The following is a 22,846-nucleotide window of genomic DNA, read 5'->3' on the forward strand; positions in this document are numbered from 1 at the left end:
CCGTCAATGCAAACAAGAGGTGACCGAGACGTGTAACCACTGGCACCCCATACCATCACGCCAGGTGATACGCCAGTATGGCGATGACGAATACACGCTTCCAATGTGCTTTCAACGTGATGTCGCCAAACACGGATGCGACCATCATGATGCTGTAAACAGAACCTGGATTCATCCGAAAAAATGACGTTTTGCCATTCGTGCACCCAGGTTCATTGTTGAGTACACCATTGCAGGCGCTCCTGTCAGTGATGCAGTGTCAAGGGTAACCGCAGCCATGGTCTCTGAGCTGATAGTCCATGCTGCTGCAAACGTCATCGAACTGTTCGTGCAGCATGGACTGTTGTTGTCTTGCAAACGTCCCCATCTGTTGACTCAGGGATCGAGATGTGGCTGCACGATCCTTTACAGCCATGCAGATAAGATGCCTGTCATCTCGACTATTAGTGATACGAGGCCATTACGATAAAGTACGGCATTCCATATTACCCTCCTGAACCCACCAATTCCATATTCCGCTAACAGTCATTGGATCTCGACCAATGTGAGCAGCAATGTCGCGATACGATAAACCGCAATCGCAATAGGCTACAATCCTACCTTTACCAAAGTCGAAAACGTGATAGTACACATTTCTCCTCCTTACACGAGGCATCACAACAATGTTTCACCAGGCAACACCGGTCAACTGCTGGTTGAGTATGAGAAATCAGTTGGAAACTTTTCTCATATCAGCAGGTTGTAGGTGTCACCACCGGCGCCAACCTTGTGTGAATGCTCTGAAAAGCTAATCATTTGAATATCACAGCATCTTCTTCCTGTCAGTTAAATTTCACTTCTGTAGCACGTCAGCATTGTGGTGTAGCAATTTTAATGGCCATGCTACCCATAAGGCAGTTTAATTCTACTATGAAGTACATATTTATACTTCATTTTTGTGACCCCATATACCTTCAACTGGTGGGAATAGGTATCTCTATAAACAGATTTTTGAAAGATGCCAAAACGTAGTTCAGAGTGAATTGAAGTTGGGATAGGTCCAGCTGCACCTTGTAATTAAAGGCTCTGAGGTGGAGTCACAACAAAATATATATTAAAATAAATTTCTGAACAATGTGCTACAGATTTACATCATCAGGACTCATTTCCTATATTTCTCACGCGGATTTAAATAATGCTGGCAATGTTTTTGTAGCTATTGATGTGTAATATCTAGTGATATTTTTCGAACGGGTAGCAGCTAGTCTTAACGCTGCGTCTTGAAATGCCATTTAGCTCTATGTATCACAGGTATGGGGATGTGGCTTCTATTGATTACTGCTCTTATGGCCGACCCATAGGCTCTGATCGGCCAGCCTAAGAGTGTCCTACCAACCTCCACACAGTTTTCACAATCCTCTCCTTATTTTGAAAGTGGTTTAGATAGTTGTTTTGGTTCTTCCAATGGTTATTTTATCCACTGTTAAAATAAGTTTGAAAATCCCTCATTAGAGGGCACTAGGCCACGGTAACGTAAGCATCACCACCTAGTGAGAGTTCAGCCAACAATTAGTAGAACCAAGTGTGCAAAATATGTTCTGTTACTTTAGTTTCCTTGCTTGCTGACTGTGTTCGCGGGCAACATGCACTATTTTTGTGATTGTGTTTCTTTTTGCAAGGGTATTGTGCCCGAGTGAAGTGCACTATACTATCTTCCAAATAACTGCAGCATATCTAGAGTTCAAAAACAGCATAGCATGAGTTCGATCTGCAACATATCAGGTAAAAATTTGGAACATGTCGTAGGACGGAAGTGAAGGAACTTGGGGCAGCCAGAGCAGACCTGAAATTCAATCAAAAACAAAAACAGTGTAAATCAAGGCTAGGGTATACATGCAATTTTAACAGAACAATGTACAATGTAGCTGAGTGGTTGTGAAGTGAAAAACCCGTTTTTGGTGCTATCATAGTCTCAAAAAAATTTCACACAAAGGTGAAGAAACACGATTCCAGTGAAAAATATTTGAATGGTTTTATTGAATTTTCAATGTTAGGGAGAGTGGAAGTTATGTGCCAACTAGGCAGTGCTTGCCACCTTAACCTAAAGACATACACTGAAAAGTCTCAAAAAAATTGGTACATCTTTTGTAAATGGACAGATTGCATTAAATTTTGCAGCAAATTCAAGCTGCTGTTAAGGGGCCATGATAAAACAGCAAATTCCAAGAACCCACGAATTTGTCAAGGTCTAGTTGATCTGATGGAAGAAGTTGATGGCATCTTGAAGCAGCACACCAAAAAATCGGAGAAACAGGGTTTTTTAAGCCTTTCCAAGACAATTCAAAATGAATCAACTTATGAGATATGCCCAAATCTGATCACAAATGAACTCTCAAAGACAAATTTCCTTCGTATCAAAATAGACAAAACCACTGACTGCAAATTTGTCACAACTGGTCATAGTAAGTTGCTATGTGCTGCTGGGGAAAATTAACGAAAGATTTATTTCCTTTGTACGACCAAAAGTTCACACTGCATAAGATGTAACTGCAGCTGTTCTCAGAGAGCTAGAGAAAATGAACATAAATGAAAGACCTGAGAAACTGATAGCTTAGTGTTACAACTGAGCTCCTGTTATGAGTGGTCACAAAATTGGAGTTCAAATCAAAATTAAAGAGGTGTATAAAAATGCTCATTTCATTCACTGTTATGCACATCAGTTCAGCAACTTGGAAGGAATTTGTACCTTTTTTCCCAGACTCCTAAACACACAGCCATTCTTGATGAGATAGATGGAATTTCAAATCATGATCATGGGGTGTAAAAAAGGAAGAAGGAAAATGTTGAGTGCATGGGAAAAATCACTGATGATGATAGTAATGATTACAAGACAATAAACAAAACTATGGAACTCAAAGGTTTACTGCAAAACCATGAATTCCTCTTCTGGTTACATATTTTCATAGTTTTACTAGTCATGCCTTATAGTGTCATTCTGTTCAACCAACTCCAGCAAAGGAATATTGATGCAGTAAAAATTGTTGAATATGTATCTCAGTTTGCAGCTTCTGTCCAGCACGTTACGGCCTCGCTAGACAATGATGATCACTAGGAATAGGAAGAGCCACCTGCAAAACTAGGATGTTTCACTGAATCAAGAATGGTCGTGCACGAGACATCTCTGACCACACCAACTCAGATCAATGATTGAGTCAGTTTAAATTATCACTTGTCAATTACACAACTCTTTGAACCATCATTGTTTTTCAAACATGAAATTGTTTTCTGAGAAAAAGAACTGATTATATCCGTCAATTTGCTTAAATCACATTGTTCAGACTTACATCATGAACTGAATGTGCTATACAGTCAAAATAGTTTTATGAAAGCATCAGGTGCTTTGACTTTGTTGAACTTTCTTTATGAAAACTATTTGGCAAAAGCATTTCCTGAAAGTGTTAAACTTCTGCAGAGAGCAGTAATCTGTCCAAACTACAACAGGAGAGGCAGAACGCTGCTTCCCTGCATTAAAACAAGTGAAAACATTTATGAATAATACTATGAATGAGAACAGGCTTTGTGCACTTGTGATGTGTTTTCTCGAAAAACAACTACAGAATCAGCCAAATTTCTATGAAAAGGTTATAGAAAAAGTGATGAGCAGATGTCATCTACAAACAAATGACTTATGGTAAGTAAAATTGCATTAATAGATGATAAGAAGCAATGCCTTTTGTCATAACAATCAGTTTAGCTTACAAAAATAAGTGCATAAAAAGGGTAGTGACAAAGTTTAACCACTGATGTTACATTTTACAAAACACATCGTAATTCATAGCACAGCTTGTTGTGCTAAGTGTCAAATTTGCTGACACTTTAGCACAAGAAACCGTACTAAAAACTATACATTTGGGAGAGATCTTTCATGCACTTAATCCCTTAAAATGCATAAATTCATAAAAAAAACATATATAAACATGACAAATAAATATGGTATGTAAAATAACATGGCAGTTGCTCATGTCAGCCAGTCACATAACAAGACCCGTGATGTCACGGAAACGTCACTATTTTGTCATGTGAACTCAAATGCCCCAGTCTGAGGAGACAAAACATTAAATGTCCGAAGTTTGGAAACGAAAACACGAAAAGCATTACGAGTGCAGCAAAGCCAACGCGTACTGCATTAAAGGTCTCTCAAAACTGCTACACTATTGGGAAATACGAAATCTGAGGATAAATACATACAGTATGTAAATGTTTGGCTAGAGTGTTATATGGTAAGATTTTAATACCGTGCCTCTGCAAAGTCTCTTTGCAATGGCAAGCCTCAAATGTGTGGGGAGAGTAAGGTTTGCAGCACATTCAAGTCTGCACATGTTCTGAGGACCTGCAGTAGTAGGGTGGGGGTAGTAATGTTGCAGCTGTTAGTTGTGCAATTGTCCAAGTATAGTGGAAATACTTACTACTGCAGAGAGAGTTTTTCTTGTGCAAGAGGTTTCCCGTGAAGGAGAGAACTTTACAGAGCTTGTGGCGCAGCAATTTACATGGCATTTTCCTGCTTCGAGGTGTCCACATCATGACACTGCACATGATTCAATTCACAAATTCTGGACAACATGTTGAGTTCATGGTGCACCATGAACTGGTAGATCTACAATTTTAACATAACAGAAGCTTGACGACATCTGGGACATCATGTTGTGGAGTTCAACAAAATCGGTGAAGAGTTTACTGCAAGAGACTTAAGTCTCTCATACAACAGCACATAAAGCCATAACCAAAAAACTAGGGGTGTATCCATATAAAATTACTGCTGTGCCAACTATTCCACAGTATGGACCACGCAAAATTAATAGCGTATTGCGAATGGTCTCAGCAATTTGTTAACCGACACAGAGTCATTGTTTTAAAGCAAACTTTTTTCACTGATGAGGCTTGGCTTCACCTATCTGGCTACATTAACTCCCAAAATTAATGAATTTGGCCATCAGAAAACCCACGTCTTAAGAGAAACACTACAGTGTGCAGAGTAGATCGGAGTGTGGGTTGCCATAATGCGAGCACGAATTAAAGGGCCAATGTTTTTAGATATACCATTATTTCCGGTAGCTACTGTTCCCACATAATGTATCCATTTACTACCATGCTGAATGAAAATGATATCAAGTATTCATTTTTACGACAAGGCAATGTTACTGCTAATATGGCACATCATCTCCCATGACTTTGAGATGAAATCTTTGGAGACAGAGTAATTAAGAATGGTCTCTGGCCCCCACATTCACCGGATCTATCTCCACCTGACTATTTCGTTTGGGGTGTGGCTACAACATTTGTGTATCAAAATGAACCAAAGACAGTAGATGAACAGAAGACAGTGATAATTTACTATCTGCATTCGATTACACATGAAACATTGGTAAAGGTGTTCGCAAACGAATGTCAATGTGCTGAATTATGTTTTCAAGAAAGAGGGCAACATTTCCAGAATCTACTGTGATATTGGTGAGTTCAGTGTATTTGATTGTAATTAATTAATTTCATTGCTTTGATTGCAATAATGTTGAATCCCATATCCCAACATCATTGCAGCCACTAGCAGTGAATCCCAGCCCCCAGCTTATACAGAGGCATAAATGTGCTGCCAACCTTATGTGCCCCGCAAGGGGCGACATGTGGAGATAGTCATCACGGAGACTGCAGACACGTTACACACAAAATTCAGTATATTTGAAGGATTTTGACAATATCATGTTTATGCTCAAAACATGCGAAATCTTCAATTATATTCACTACAAAACAGCCAGACATCTATGAAATGAAGCAATTTCTTCATATATCCAAAAAAGCATACTACAGTACAAGCAAAAATATGTATCTGCATAGAAATCTTTATCCTACTTATAAGAGACTATGACAGACCAAATCTGTAGCGCACTGAGTTCACCATAGGTCACAATGAAAACTAATAGCAAAATATGGTAAATGTGTATACATCACCTCCATTACTTTTGTTCTCCGTCTGCAACACCTTTCATTTTTATTTTCATCTTCTTTATCATCCAGTTTCATTGTATCAACCTTTTGTAAAATACGGGAAACATTATCAGGTGGCTTTATGTTGTTCTTAATTACTTCTGGACTGTGAGTGCACTGTAAATGAGCAGCTACACCTTTCATACTGTATATGCCATATGCATGTTTAGGAAAACTGTTTTCCATTTTTTGTTGTCGGTATGTATCTCCTTGCATCCACATTTGTGTCTGCTTCCTACACACACACACACATCAACACCAATTAATAGTCTTCTTTACAGAAAACAGATTTTGTGTAAAAATTTAACCATCAAAATAGCACTGTCACTTAGGACATCAGATTTCTAATAATACGTACTCCACTAGCCACTGTTGTTGGTGTCCAATAATAGAGCCTGGGCGACACATTCTAATCCAAGCAATTGTTTCGTGGGCAGTGAATCTGTAGTGTTTCATGATGTAACAGCCTATAAGGGATCCTGTTCGACCTAATCCAGCTGAGAAATAAGCATGAGGAAAGTGCTGTACTTTTATCATTGGACAAAGAATATACAGAAGAAAAAAGAAATAAGAAAGAAGGAGAAGAGGAGGAAGAAGAAAGCACACAAAATGTACACTGCCTGATAAACAAAGAGAAGCACCCATAAGTAGAGGAGGAGACGAATGAAACTCCAAGGGTTCAGATGGTACGTGATGTTAATTCAGTGATTGCAATATTGAGACAAATTTTCAAAGAAATTGGCAGTATATGCTCACTTTTCAGTGTGACAGTGTACCCCCTTCTGGCCTGGATGCATGGCCTGATTCAGTCGAGAAGGATGTCATAAAGCAGTTTTGTTATTTCCTTAGGCAAGCTAGACATCATTCCAATCCTTGATATTTGGATATTACTGGTTCTGGCACACAATTGATGTACAAGCTGGTCCAATCCATGTTCTATCAGCAACAGATCTGAGGATCTCGTTGGCCCCAGGAGTCACACCATGATACCAGGAGTAATACCACTGTATCCCTCCAAAACACTGGAAGAATGGCACCTCTCCCCAAGCCACTGCCATACTTGCCAACAATGGTCACCTAGGGTAGTGCAGAACTGTGATTCATCACTGAACACAATATGACACCATTCACCAGCAGTCCAGCTTCCCACTCACAACACCACTCCAAATTAAGCCATTCGTGTTGTGGTGTTAACAGCGGTCTACACGTGGGACAATAATTCCTTGGACCAGCCGCTGTTAGTCTCTCACCAATAGTGCAGGATGACACAAAATGATGCAGGGAGTCCTCTACTTGTTCTCAGACGATAGGTGCAGCCGCGAAGGGGCTACAGGGTGCTTGATGCTCAATATAGCAATCCCCCATTGTTGTGGTCAGATGTGATCGACAGAAACCTTGACCAATGGGCCACTGTCATATCAAATGTTCCACAAATCTGGATATTGTGCCACTCTACCAGCCAGCCAAATGGAGACCCACAATAAGACCCTTTTCAAACTCTGTCAGGTGCTGATAATGCTGTCTCAGAAAAGTATGTGGCATCTCTGTGTCCTTCAAAGTGATCAATCAATATCCCATGCTGTTCATGCCCATTCGGTACCTTACCATGCTTGGTAACGCGCGAAACACAAACAACACTATTGTACTCTGTTGCCTGTTCTACCGGTCACACAGAATTCCAGATCTGATCATTTAGATGCGAGCTGATGGTATGTATGTGAATGCAGTTACACTGACATCTAATAATTTCTTCTGGATGCTTCACTTTTTTTGTCAGGCAGTGTATGATGAAAATACTGCTGCACTGATTTCAATCACTAAACATCATTCTTGAAACATAATGTTCACAATAAATACAAGCACATAAAAATTGTAATCTAACAATGTATTATAAACTCTCTTTCATACAGGCACAGTCTTTTCCTTCAAAATTCATGTTTTTTTAATGTTATATTCACAACTTAAATATTAAGAGGAGAAATATCAACAAACTTCATTTTACCCTTATTCAACATGTTATGTTGTTTCAGAAAATACTTTTTTAGAACATGGTACTAATCGGTCTGCAGTGACAACTGAAAATTTGTAAAGATTCCACGATTCAAACCTGAATTTCTATTTTTTTTTTTTTTTTTTGCACTAACCTTACCATTGTGCTTTCTAAACATACCTCCTCACTCAATTCAAGTTCTCAGAATCGCACAAACATTTTCAGATAACACTCTAGCTTGTTACTGTCATATGTAGCTATCCTTACATTTTTTAAAAGTAAGCACTGAATGTTACACTTACTCATAACCATTGCTAAAGCATTCTTTCAGTGTGTGTATTTCATGCACGAAGCAGTAACAACATTAAAAGAAACTGAGGATACACTCTTGACATGTGAGTTGTTTATAGCATCAATTTGGTTCAAATGGCTCTGAGCACTATGGAACTTAACATCTGAGGTCATCAGTCCCCTAGAACTTAGAACTACTTAAACCTAAATAACCTAGGGACATCACACACAACCATGCCCGAGGCAGGATTTGAACCTGCGACTGTAGCGGTCGCATAGTGCCAGACTGAAGCGCCTAGAGCCGCTCGGCCACACCAGCCGGCAGCATCGATTTGAATTATAAATTATTTAGAGAGGCATTATATTACAACACAAAGAACAGTAACTGAGAATTTATCATTTGAACATTATTAAACTATACGGTAAACACATAAAACCATATATCAATATGTCGCACGTTTGTTTCTTGTCTACATTTATTCACACACAATCATCATGTAGGATAGTTATGGTAGTGGCACTGAGCAACTACGCAATGATGTTGCAGTGACAAGGACCATGCTTTATGGCAGCACCAGAGCCTCTGAACATGTTGAAGAAGTTGTGTAAATTTTATCTGTGTTGAACAGACACTTGTCGAATTTCTCATTGTAATCTCATGATTATAAGCACTCAATGGCAAACATTTCAGCAAATGGAATGGTAAACCCATTTTTAATTTAAATACCACAGAGTTACTTTGAAATTAACTCTTGTATTTCATTTTTTAATTCTGTACTACGACATGGAACATTTAGTTGTGTACCATTTAATGTTTGTCGCAATATAATTTACAAACAGAATAAACTGAGTAAAACGCCTCATTCCTCTAAGCACCTGCCACTGAAAGTAAGTCATATCAGAAATATAATAACATTTAAAACTGAGAAGACTTACAACAACACATAATAATAATAATAATAATACACCCCGTGGAGGCCTGGGAAAAGAATACGCCTCCGGTATGTTCTGCCAGTCGTAAAAGGCGACGAAAAGAACAAACCACTAATAGGGCTAACCCCCCTTTTAGTGTGATTAGTTGGTTCCGGACAGAACTAAAGAAGCCTCGGACAAGCGCCTTCACGGTTGGGGACGACGCTTGAACCCTATGCCCACCCACAATGGTAACGACACTGCTAGCCAACTGGAAAATGATTTAAATCCAAATAGAGGTGTTTTGCAGGATATGCTTCCTGCGACCACCCTAGAAGGAAAACAAAGACAGAGGATGAGCTGGTCAGATGAAGTTAATCGACACCAACCACCAACACAACTGGATACCCATCACAAGTATACACAACATTTATTACCAGATACCCAGAATTAAAATTTTTAACAGAACAACGAATAGCTGATCAGATCCATGTAATAATCAAAAATAACAGGATACCCCAGTCAGAATTAGAAAACATCAAACAACAAGTACAACAGATACTGGAACAAAATAATGTGCAATCAGAAGAAGAAGAAGAAGAAGAAGAAGAAGAAGAAGAAGAAGATACAGTAATGGACTTAAACATCCCAGAGCAAACAAACAAAGAACAACACGCATCAAACAAACAATCAGAGGAAAACGAAATCTTCAGACAGCCACCAGAACAAGCACAAATAGAACACAAAGTGACACACACGTTAGATATAGAAGAAAAATTTCAGCTGACATATATAGAATACAAAGACACAAATACAGACATTAGACCATTCTTGCATAGACCGCCAAATAACCCACAACTCGAAACAACAATAAAAACTATCAACACAACCACACACAACAAAATAAATGAAAACACAACTATGGAAGAGTTACAACTACTTGTTTATATAGGAGCGCTCACTACACTAATAGGCAGAGATCAGAACCAACCAACACACAGAAGAAACCCACAAAACCAGAACCCACAAAACCAGCATGGCAACACAGGCTACAGATCAGAATAGAAAAACTGAGAAAAGACATCGGACAGCTAACACAATTTATAAGAAATGAAACGTCAGAAAAAAAAGAAAAAGGTTAGGTAAAATCTCACAACAAGAAGCGATAGAGCAATTAGATGAAAAGAAGCAGAAATTACAAGCATTGGCCAAACGACTTAGAACATACAAAAAAGTGAAAATAGAAGGAAACAAAACCAAACATTCAACACAAACCAAAAGAGATTTTACCAGACAATAGATAACACACACATTAAAATAGACAATCCACCAAACATAACAGACATGGAACACTTCTGGAGCAACATAAGGTCAAACCCGGTACAACATAACAGGCATGCACGGTGGATACAAGCAGAAACAGACACATACAAGATGATACCACAAATGCCTGAAGTGATAATTTTGCAACATGAAGTCACCCAAGCAATTAATTCTACTCACAATTGGAAAGCCCCTGAAAAAGATAAAATACCAAATTTCTGGCTAAAGAAGTTCACCTCAACACATTCACATCTAACTAAATTATTTAACAGTTACATTGCAGACCCATACACATTCCCTGATACACTTACACATGGAATAACTTATCTGAAACCTAAAGATCGAGCAGACGCAGCAAACCCAGCTAAATATCGCCCCATAACATGCCTACCAACAATATACAAAATATTAACTTCAGTCATTACACAGAAATTAGTGACACATACAACACAGAACAAAATTATAAATGAAGAACAAAAAGGTTGTTGCAAAGGAGCACGAGGGTGTAAAGAGCAACTGATAATAGATGCAGAGGTGACATATCAAGCTAAAACTAAACAAAGGTCGTTACACTACACATACATTGATTACCAAAAAGCTTTTGATAGTGTACCCCACTCATGGTTACTACAAATATTCGAAATATACAAAGTAGATCCTAAATTGATACAGTTCCTAAACATAGTAATGAAAAATTGGAAAAAACCACACTTAATAGCCAAACAAATTCAAATAATATCACATCACAGCCAATATAGATTAAGCGTGGAATATACCAAGGATACTCATTAAGTCCTTTCTGGTTCTGTCTTGCTCTGAACCCACTATCCAACATGCTAAATAATACAAATTATGGATACAATATTACTGGAACATACCCACAAAAAATCACACATTTGCTATACATGGATGATCTAAAACTACTGGCAGCGACAAAACAACAACTCAACCAATTACTAAAGATAACAGAAGTATTCAGCAATGATATAAATATGGTTTTTGGAACAGAAAAATTTAAGAAAAATAGCATAGTCAAGGGAAAACACACTAAACAAGAAGATTACATATTGGATAACCACAGCGACTGCATAGAAGCAATGGAAAAAACAGATGTCTATAATATCTAGGATACAGACAAAAAATAGGAATAGATAATACAAAAATTAAAGAAGAACTAAAAGAAAAATATAGACAAAGACTAACAAAAATACTGAAAACAGAATTGACAGCAAGAAACAAGACAAAAGCTATAAATACTTATGCTATACCAATATTGACCTACTCATTTGGAGTAGTGAAATGGAGTAATACAGACCTAGAAGCACTCAATACACTTACACGATCACAATGCCACAAATATAGAATACATCACATACATTCAGCAACAGAAAGATTCACATTAAGCAGAAAGGAAGGAGGAAGGGGTTTATCGATATAAAAAACCTACATTATGGACAGGTAGACAATTTAAGAAAATTCTTTATAGAACGAGCAGAAACTAGCAAAATACACAAAGCAATCACTCATATAAATACATCGGCTACACCACTGCAATTTCATAACCACTTCTACAACCCTTTAGATCACATAACATCAACAGATACGAAGAAAGTAAATTGGAAAAAGAAAACACTACATGGCAAGCACCCGTATCATCTAACACAGCCACAAATCGATCAAGACACATCCAACACACGGCTAAGAAAAGGCAATATATACAGTGAGACGGAAGGATTCATGATTGCAATACAGGATCAAACAATAAACACCAGATATTACAGCAAGCATATTATTAAAGATCCCAATACCACAACAGATAAATGCAAACTTTGCAAACAACAAACAGAAACAGTAGATCACATCACAAGCAGATGTACAATATTAGCAAATACAGAATACCCCAGAAGACATGACAATGTAGCAAAAATAATTCACCAACAACTTGCCATACAATATAAACTAATAAAACAACATGTTCCCACATACAAGTATGCACCACAAAATGTACTGGAGAATGATGAATACAAATTATACTGGAACAGAACCATTATAACAGATAAAACACCACCACATAACAAACCTGACATCATACTCACCAATAAAAAGAAGAAATTAACACAACTAATCGAAATATCCATACCCAATACAACAAATATACAAAAGAAAACAGGAGAAAAAATTGAAAAATACATTCAACTGGCTGAGGAAGTCAAGGACATGTACATCAGGATAAAATTGACATTATACCAATTATACTATCAACTACAGGAGTCATACCACACAATATCCACCAGTACATCAATGCAATACAGCTACATCCAAACTTATATATACAACTACAGAAATCCGTAGTTATTGATACATGTTCAATTACCCGAAAGTTCCTAAATGCAATATAACATATACAGTATTGTTAAAAGGAAGTGACGCTTGATCAAGGTCCGCGTCACTTTCCATTTTTAACCAGACTTAACGTCTGAGAAAGTAAAGAAATAATAATAATACAATAATCTTTCTCAAAATCTCTGAAAAGTGCTTTTGAAATGCAATGACAAACATTGCTGCACAAACCACACAGTATTTACACTAACATTCCACAGCACACACCTTTGCAATGAACAGCAACAGCACCGGAAGCATTCTCTGAGATGTGTAGAAACTGCCTTAATATTTGATCACTTGGTGTGCTTCCATCAATGAAAAATAGGTCTTTGTGTTCAAACCCGGCATCAGTAAATCTAGAGGCATCATAAATTTTCTTATTCAATCTCACAACTGTGCTCACATTGTTTTGACGAAAGTATGCAAAATATGTCTCTGGTGAATGGAGAGGATACCCTGAAAAATATGAACAAAATAATAATGCAGTATGTTAGTCAATGGAAAACCAAAGCACACTCATTTTTGCAAAACACACACAAACAATGGTCAATACTGTTTTGGCAAAGAGACACCTTAATAAAGTTTCATTTTTGGACTAGACAAGAATGTCAACATTATAGTTAAGGTTAGTTGATTTCTTATTTCTAGGTATTTTATAACTTTATTTGCAATGTCCAAACACAAAGAAAAAATAGACACTAATGAGCCAAACCAATATGACCACTTGCTTAATACCATGTTGGTCCACCACTGGAACACAATATAGCAGCAGTTTTGCATGACATAGATTTTAAAAGTCCTTGGCAGGTAACTGAAGTAAGTGGCATCAGATGTCTACACACAAGGCACGTAATTTCCACAAATTATGAGGAAGTGGCTTATGGGTATGTAGCTGGCACCAGACTGCATACCAAATGTATTCCATCAAGTTCAGATTAGATGAATTTGGTGGTAAAGATATCAACATGAGTTCATTAACTAATAATTTCTTGCCTAGCACATGGAACATGTCGGTGATGATTCTGCAACTGTGGTAATAGTTTTGAAGAAAATACTGGCACCAGCGGCACTTTTCTTTTTATTTTAAACCATAACTGGTTTCAGCCACCAATATGATTATTTAGCGGTACATGCCAGGCATCTTGAGTGGATAGGGGACAACTGGTCCTGAGAGAACACACCTGACACATGCCACTAGGTAATGGCCCTGGGGATTGAAACCGGTCATGGTTTTTTCCTTTCTTTCTTTCTTTCTTTCCTTTTCTTAAAAAAAAGGCAATTGCTGCTGACATTTTCTTCAAAATCATATTATGATCCTTAAACCAACGTAGCACAATTTCCCTTATAGCATGGACAGTTATCCTGTTGGAAGATGCCGACAGTGTTTGGGGAAGATAAGCATGAAGGGGGTGCAGGTGGTCCCCACTAATGTTCACCTAGTCCACCACTGTCATGCCACCTTCAATTGTTATCACAGATCACCTGGATGCCCAGATGAATGTCCCCCATAGCATAGTACTGTTCCCATTGAGCAGGTGATACATTTCCACTGATTCACAGTACAATCTCAATTATCCCGAGCTCATTGCAATCATTTTTGAAGGGAACACACAGGTGTCACCCACTTTCCATTGATGCTACCAACAATAGGACACAAATGGCTTACCAGCTTTGCTGTTTCCCAGATCCTCACCCCCAGGCATCAAGACACAGCCATACGCTCTTTGACAGTATCATTTATATCAGTGGATTTCCCCATTTGCTGCCAATATCATCACTAGATTGATTTACCATTCATCTTTGATATGCTTACCGTATTTACTCGAGTCTAAGCCGCACTCGAATCTAAGCCGCACCTGAAAAATGAGACTCGAAATCAAGGAAAAAAAATTTCCCGACTCTAAGCCACACCTGAAATTTGAGACTCGAAATTCAAGGGGAGAGGAAAGTTTTAGGCCGCATCTCCAAATCGAAACGAAGTTGGTCCACTGTAATATGAGACAATTTAGGTTGTATGAATGACGATACAGCTACAGTAGTTTGGTTTGAGTCGTAAGCTTAGCAGTTAAGCTTTACCAGGTAGCCATTGCTATGCGTCAGGCGCTCCGTCCGTATTTATACGGGTACCCTTCCTTTTTCACGTGCTTCATCTGGTTTGAATTGATTGCTTATTTTTCTTTGATCTGATAAGCGCAGTTTTCTTTGTTATAGGTGTTTACGTCACTCTACGCTGAAAATACATTACTGCACTGTGTCATGCATTGTTTGTCGTACTCTGATACTGTGTGTTTACGGCCTGTCGCCGATCGCGGCATGGCTTGCTTTTGTGCGCGCTACCGCCGCTTTAAGGGGGGGGGGGGGGGGGGGGGGGGGAAATCGTCTCATCGTCTCATTAGCGAAACAATGGCAAGAGACTGCTACTTCTTGTTACTTACACTGCTGCTTTCTTTGATAATGATCAACAAGAACCATATAATAGACTGCGTATGATGAAGATGTTCGGTGGTTTATTACGCAGACAGGATTTAAATTAGATAGCAGCAAACACGAAACAATACATGGCAAAATGTTTATATTCGTATTATTCTTATGGTGACGAGAATACTGCATGTGATTCACAATTTATAAAAGTTCCTACTAGCAACCATCTCTTCTCACAGATAGGAAAAAATTCAGAACGTAGAGTTGGCCATATCGACAAACATTCTAAACATTCTTGCCAGTCGGGTTTTCATAGTACATTGAAATGCCGCTACATTCGAAGATGAACAATACGGAATTTGTATTTACTTCGTTGGATAATGTATGAAAATGCAGTGGTCAAAACTCGGCGCGGAGGAAAAAAGCTTGTCTTCCACCTTTTTTTTTTTTTTTTTTTTTTTTTTTTTTTTTTTTTTTTTTAATTTATTTACTGACGCAGAGGTTTTGGCGCCAGTATTTATGTTTGTGCCTACAAAGCATGCCTGTGTAGCGCTACATATATTCGACGGCAGAACTAAGTTGTGGCGGCACCCACCGACATTTTTAAGAACTTCCGCTTGCTTTGCACTCGATTCTAAGCCGCAGGCGGATTTTTGGATTACAAAAACCGGAAAAAAAGTGCGGCTTAGATTCGAGTAAATACGGTATTTTACTTCCTTACCACATCACATTCCCTCAACACCATCAGGCGGCATTAAATCTCGTAGGATGGGGGAAGGGCTGGGGGGTGGGAGTGGTCATAATGTTTTGGCTCATCAGTGTATATATGTGGATGATGCTGGCACATAGAAATTTAAAATTAACACCACACTAGTACCATCAGCACCTAAAATTGACAGCAAGCTTTCTGTCAAATCAAGAAATAAACTCTACTCAGTACTTAAAGTCATTAGTTAAAATGCAGCACACAAACTGGTATGCTAAAAGCATTCCCCACTTGTAGTTCCTCTCACCATGGAAGGTAACCACATGCTACAAGGGAGTGCTCTTTTCTCACAGCCTGGTTAGTCAATTTCACAAGCCTTAATTTGCTATTCTGAACCTCCAGCAACAGACACTTCAAATGAAATGTCATCTTTATTCTCAAAAGTGAGCAAATTTTATTTAAGACATTGTATGTTTCGTCAATGACCTTTTCACGAGCATCTCTTCCTCACTCGTACATCATAAATGAAGAAGAGTATCATAATCGTAGTGGGCCACTTTATCAATGGGTTTGTATGTATTTATTTATTCATCATATGGTTTCTTGATACACTGGGAAAAATACATTAAGTATAGAACATTATATTTACAATTTCTAGTTATGTCGACAAAATACTCTGAATAATTCCCACTTAAGATATCACACTGAGTTAGTAAACGTTTTTGATTTCAAGGAGGTCATTTCATACATAAGCCATCCCCACTCTCATCATTCACAATGCATGCTGTGTACCTCAGTTATGATTATAGGAATGAGAGTGTTTACTGCAGCAATGGCTTGTCAGCACAGATGTGAAGTGCTCACTTTCTAAAAAGGTAGCAGCTTTGAAAATCAGTTCAAATTTTTCTGCAAAACCTGAATCTCATCACTTACTTTCACTAATACTTTAATTGAGCTATTAACTGTAAGAAGTAAGTGATTAACCTTAACCTTCCCTGTCATATGTCCCCTGGCAATCTTTCCCTTGTGAATCCACAATTTGATTTATTACTTGATGGCATTGAAGTGTTATTCTATTATTCGTAATATCTCCACATTTTGGTGGTATTCCTGATGTTTTAGTTGTGTATGACAAGACTACATGTAGATATAGTCTGTATGTGGTCAGCAGTGCATAGAATCTTACTGTTTCTTGACACTGCATACAGCGTTATTTTGTACATATTTTCAGTTCTGTAACAATAGGTTTCACCACAAGCCAAACAGGTTTCAGTGACGGAAGATGCTGTCACTTTGAGGTCTTGCCTTATATCGGCATATGGTAGTGCAGCTCCACTGAGTGATGGTTGGAGCAGGCTGTGCATAGCAGTGAGGATGTTGTGAGCTGTCCAGGAAGTTCTTCATACTCCTTGTGCAGTCAAGACATGACAACACTGCTAATGATGTTTGACACCTTGTGACTGTTCACCCACTTTCGGGATTGGTGCTGTTTGATCTTGCTAAATTTTTAGAATATTCCCTTTTCATGCCAATGAAGTAATCTGAATAGTCATCACATTTATATGACATTAAGATCATAAATTTCATTTCTCGACCTAAAAAAGATCATTCCACACTTACATTTCAATTCATTTTCTATTTAATGTTGTGAAATGGCTATATTAATTACCATCAGAGCAATGGCAGACAGCTAAACAAAACAGTGTCTATCTGCTTTGTGGCACCATGTTTGCCTTGCAATCTACAGCAAGTGTAGTTGGGGGCTCAGATCGATCTCGTCGGTCTACCTTTGTGCACTGCTTCAGTCTTCTCATTTTACTCTGCAAATAGCCACAATGGAATTCATTAAGAAAATGTTAAGAAAATCACAGCATCAACTGAGCAATCAGCCTGTTTTCTTTTTAATTATCAGCCTTCTTTTGTAATGCAATAAACTTCATTCATTATTAGTTTATTATTGTTACTACAATTGCCGTGATTTGTTCACTCACAAGAGCTTTCCAGTCACTATTTGGTACCAATGAACATGACCAGTGAATCTGGAAGAATGGAATGTTGGATATTTCACCACACATAACACACACATTTATCTGTGTCTCAGGGCAAAAGGAAATGCCCAATAAGAGAAGATAACAACAGGAGGTTGATGATGCATCAGAACTCTGCAATAATTTCTGATTTAACACACTGATAACAAATAAATTTGCGTCGCTGTATATTACTCCACATCTACAGGTAGCTACAAATTTGCAACCCTGCCCATGGTTTATCACTGGCTCAACTGCTGGTTATAGTGTTACAACCACAAACGGAAGACTATATTCAATCATTTTGTTCTGCTGCTTCTCGAATGAGTTATGACAATGGATAAATCATAGTTTTCACTTGCTTTTATTTGTACGGTTATGTAAACTAACATGGGAACTGCCTGTATCAAGTGTGTTTTTCCCTTGTGACTTTTGATTTCTAATACAATTTGTAAGCCTTCTGGCAGTACCCAGTACCTCAAATGAATCATCAGTAACATGGATTTGGATTCTTTTCATCACTTAGGAACCAAACAAGAGGAGAAAATTATGAAAGCAATAAGTACGCTAGTTAGTTCGCATTATGTGTATAAATCATAAGGTGAAAAACATATGAGGGTGCTGAATTGCACATTGCCCACAACAGTTTAATTTTTTTGCCCAGATAAGGCACATAATTTTTAGTTTCTTCTTTTCTGAATCCTCAAATTAACTGATTACAGGGTGGCACTGAACAATTAGGTAACTGTATTTCTGGTTGCTTCCATCCCCACCATTATACTTCTGCATTCTTGTGGTAGTCACGAAAATCTATTTTTATGTGGCTAATGACTGCACACGGATTTTGAGGTTCAAAGTGTTTGATACATTATTGTTTTGTGATGTGTGGAGTGAGGTTGATTTTCAATTACTTTTTATTTCCCTGAAATATGCCTTCATTTCAAACTGTCAATGTATATTGGGAAAATTTTAATCATGTTGGAAAATTATATATTTCAGTATTTCACATGCCATATTCTGCGTGAGCAGAAACTAATACCACAACCTTTGTTGTCCCTGCACTGAAATTAAGTAACATCAGTGTTAACAGACCTCTTCCACAACCGAAAACTTCAAAGATGACCAATTCTAGAGTAAATCTAATTGAATACCTTAAATATAAATAACCTAAACTGCAACATTATAGAGTATCCAAAAATAATGCTACATAAAGATCAAACACACTTGTGCCTCCCCTCTGAAAGTCTGTGTAAGATGAGCATGACAAGCATTTCCCCACATAGCTGCCCCTAGCACAGCTGGGGATTGACAACATCGTTGCAAATATTTGGCAACCCTGTAATACAGCAATTGTTCAGCTAAATTCATTTAGATTCTCTTTTCATTTTGATGACTTATGCGACTTAATCCTCATGTGAGATGGGATACCGAGACACAAAATTTAATTTTTGGAACCCAGGAACATTGTAATTCACAAACAGGTGTTCTTATTTTTAATGTTGCATTATGACACTCAGCAACCAATACTGTGATGAGAGAGACTGATCCAAGCAGCATCTCATTTACTCAATGGTTCTGCACATGTCACGTGATGCAAAGGCTGTGTGAGCTGTCAGTTCTAATCGCACTGCGAACAAGTGAACTCAATGTTGTTATTTTCTGTTTCATTCAATGAAACTGCAAATGGCTAAAAGAAATTCTGTAACAAAAACTGAAGAAAGCCTTTACACATTAAATCTTCTCACAAGCTCACCTCGGTAAGTTGTGTTAATTGTCATAGACTTCCACTTTACGAATACCAATCTGCATCACAATACAAACTTCTCTGAAGAACTTTAACCTGACCATCAACAACAGAAATTTGAATTATTTTTCATCATGTAGAGCCCATATGTCAGGGGAATACTAATGAAGTGAACACATGGATGAATACAGTTCCTGACACTGGCATTAACAACTTCCATTCCTTCTGGGTAGCTGCACATCACAGCAATTCTGTCTGTTTAAATTTAACTGAATACCTCAAATATCACTTTTGATCACTGTTAAGTCTTCCATGAATCCATACATGGACTTTAAAATGTGCAGTGTGCCTGCGTTGTTACAGAATGTGCACAGCAAGGTATTCACACAGTTTATTGCACACATTTTCCGTAAGAAATCACACAAAGCCAGTAAAACACATTACATCATCGTTACTGTGTTTTCATGAAAACATTTGACTTACTGACGACAAAATTGCATGAAGGATCACTTCTAAACGGAAAAGAAATGAAACATACAACACTGATAACAACATTAAACAATGCTGTCAGGTAATCTGATTGGATTATAGCATAATACAATAACCACTATATTAAAACATGGCATCTGCCTCCATTGCTACCAAGCATGAAATGCAAATCGTAGACTTATTTGTGGAGTGTCACTCAATAACAGTAAAGCATACCATCGAGAGCAATGAGCAGTAGCTGGCGCTTTCAACAAAAGCTGAAGGAATGCAGCGCCGCTACCAAAGCCATTAAAATGGTTCAAATGGCTCTGAGCACTATGGGACTTAACTTCTGAGGCCATCAGTCCCCTAGAACTTAGAATTACTTAAACCTAACTAACCTAAGGACATCACACACATCCATGCCCGAGGCAGGATTCGAACCTGCGGTCATGTGGTTCCAGACTGTAGCGCCTAGAACTGCTCAGCCACTCCGGCTGGCCAAAGCCACTAGTTACCAGCTCATGGGTCCTGGAGAAATACGACATACAGTGTTCTCCGGCAGACAGTCTGTCAAGAAATCTTTCATCAAAATGTTACTGGATAGAACTGTCATTATCATTGAGTCTGAAAGTGAAATACATTGTAGCTGTGCTACCATTTCACACACGGTTTCAGTATTCAGATGAAAAATGTGCTATAAAAATTTAGGTAATGAATGTTCATGACCACCAGATGTTGAATTCAGATGACACGCAGTTTACCATTCGACATGGCAGAACAGCTCAAATAAACGACAAGACTTCCTCCAGAAACTGCCACAGCCTACAGTGATGTCAGATTGTACAAACAGCCAGACTTTTGTGGCTATGTTATTTGGCCCATGACACAGTCAGCATTGATTTAGACTCTGTGGCAGCCACATGCTGGCCAGATTTTGTGTCAAAGAGTGTGTGCTCCTGGCAGTACAATCATTCTGCAGTCTGTCTTAACTTCATCAACAGTTTTTCTACAAAAAAGAAAATCATTTTCCCTCCATAGACTCCGACTCCAGCTCATGCAGTATTTCTATAATACTGGTGTGTTGATGAAACCTGCTCACAACAAATATAGCAGCACTGTGGGGGTCCCAAATACTTGAGCAGAACTCAAGAATGGGTCGCACTTGTGTACTGCACACAATCTTCTTCACAGATGAGTTAGGCTTTCTTCGACATCTCCCAATAAACACAAGTCGACCATTCACATTCCCTACTACTGGTCTTATGTGCTTGTTCCACATCATATCGTTTTGCAACATTACGCCTAGATATTTAATCGACATGACTATTGAGAAATATATCGCTACTTCCACACTTAAACAATCCAAAATTGTTTTTGCTACTAATCCGCATTAGCTTACACTGTTCCACACTTAGAGCAAGCGGACACTCATCACACAAACAGAAATTCTGTTTAAGTCATTGCGTATCCTCCTTGTCACTCAATGATGACACATTCTTGTACGCTACAATGCCATCAACAAACTGTCACAGATCGCTGCTCACCTTCTCCGTTAGACTGTTTATGGATATAGGGAGCAAGAGCGGTCCTATCAATACTTCCACAGACAGGGTACTCCTAACATTAGCAGTGTCTCTAATGAACTCTTGCCATCCAGGACAACATACTGCATTCTGTTACTTAAGAAGTCTTCTAGCTACTCACATATCTGACAATTACTTGGCATGCTTGAACGTTCAATGAAAGTCTACAATGGGGGACTGTGTCCAACACTTTTTGGAAATCAAGGAATATGGAATCTGCCTCTTGTCCTTCATCCACAGTTCACAGGATATTGTGTAAGAACAGGGCAAGCTGAGTTTCACTCAAGCAAGCTTTCTAAAACAATTTTGACTTGTGGGCAGAAGTTTTTTAGTTTCTACCTAAGAATATGCTCAAGAATGCTCCAGGAAACTGATGTTAACAACACTAATCTGTAATTTTTTGGGTATGTCCTTTTACCATTGATATACATATGTGTTACTTGTGCTTGTTCAAATGGCTCTGAGCACTATGGGACTTAACATCTGAGGTCATCAGTCCCCTAGAACTTAGAACCACTTAAACCCAACTAACCTAAGGACATTACACACATCCATGCCCAAGGCAGGATTCGAACCTGCGACCGTAGGGGTCTCGCGGTTCCAGACTGAAGCACCTAGAACTGTACGGCCACACCGGCCGGCAGCCACTTGGGGCTTTGTGCTGGGTGAGAGGTTAGTGATAAATGCAAGCCGAGTACAGCTGCCAATGGCATGGGGTATGCTCTGTAAAACCAAATTCGGATTCTATCCAGACCTGGCAACTTACTGTTTTCAACTCTGGGTCATTCCATACTAAGTTATCCAAGGCCCTACACCCACCTGTCACAGATGTTTATGAAAATTTATATTTGAATTGTATACATAAAGACAATGATATATTCACAGTTTCATACAGTTCTAACAAGTAGTTTCTCAGTTATCACCGTTTAAAGTTTTAGGCTAATTGTATTTCCGAGGACCATTAAGATGTAACTAAAG

The 22,846-nt window shown here is 38.4% G+C and overlaps 1 protein-coding gene across 3 annotated transcripts in view; it reads right to left on the reverse strand.

Annotated features, from left to right (window-relative positions):
• The window catches only part of LOC126470261 (dual specificity protein phosphatase CDC14AB-like), a 242,951-nt gene that overhangs the window by 66,929 nt on the left and 153,176 nt on the right, over positions 1-22,846 (reverse strand). For all 3 annotated transcript variants that reach the window (XM_050097992.1, XM_050097993.1, XM_050097991.1), the window contains exons 9-11: positions 13,142-13,372; positions 6,377-6,515; positions 5,983-6,253 (exon numbers count right to left, since the gene is read on the reverse strand). In XM_050097992.1, coding sequence (XP_049953949.1) covers positions 5,983-6,253; positions 6,377-6,515; positions 13,142-13,372 — 641 coding nt within the window. The remainder of the gene's footprint in view (positions 1-5,982; positions 6,254-6,376; positions 6,516-13,141; positions 13,373-22,846) is intronic.

The sequence above is a fragment of the Schistocerca serialis genome, chromosome 3 (assembly GCF_023864345.2).
Source record: "Schistocerca serialis cubense isolate TAMUIC-IGC-003099 chromosome 3, iqSchSeri2.2, whole genome shotgun sequence".
In the NCBI taxonomy this organism is placed as follows: Eukaryota; Metazoa; Arthropoda; class Insecta; order Orthoptera; family Acrididae; genus Schistocerca; species Schistocerca serialis.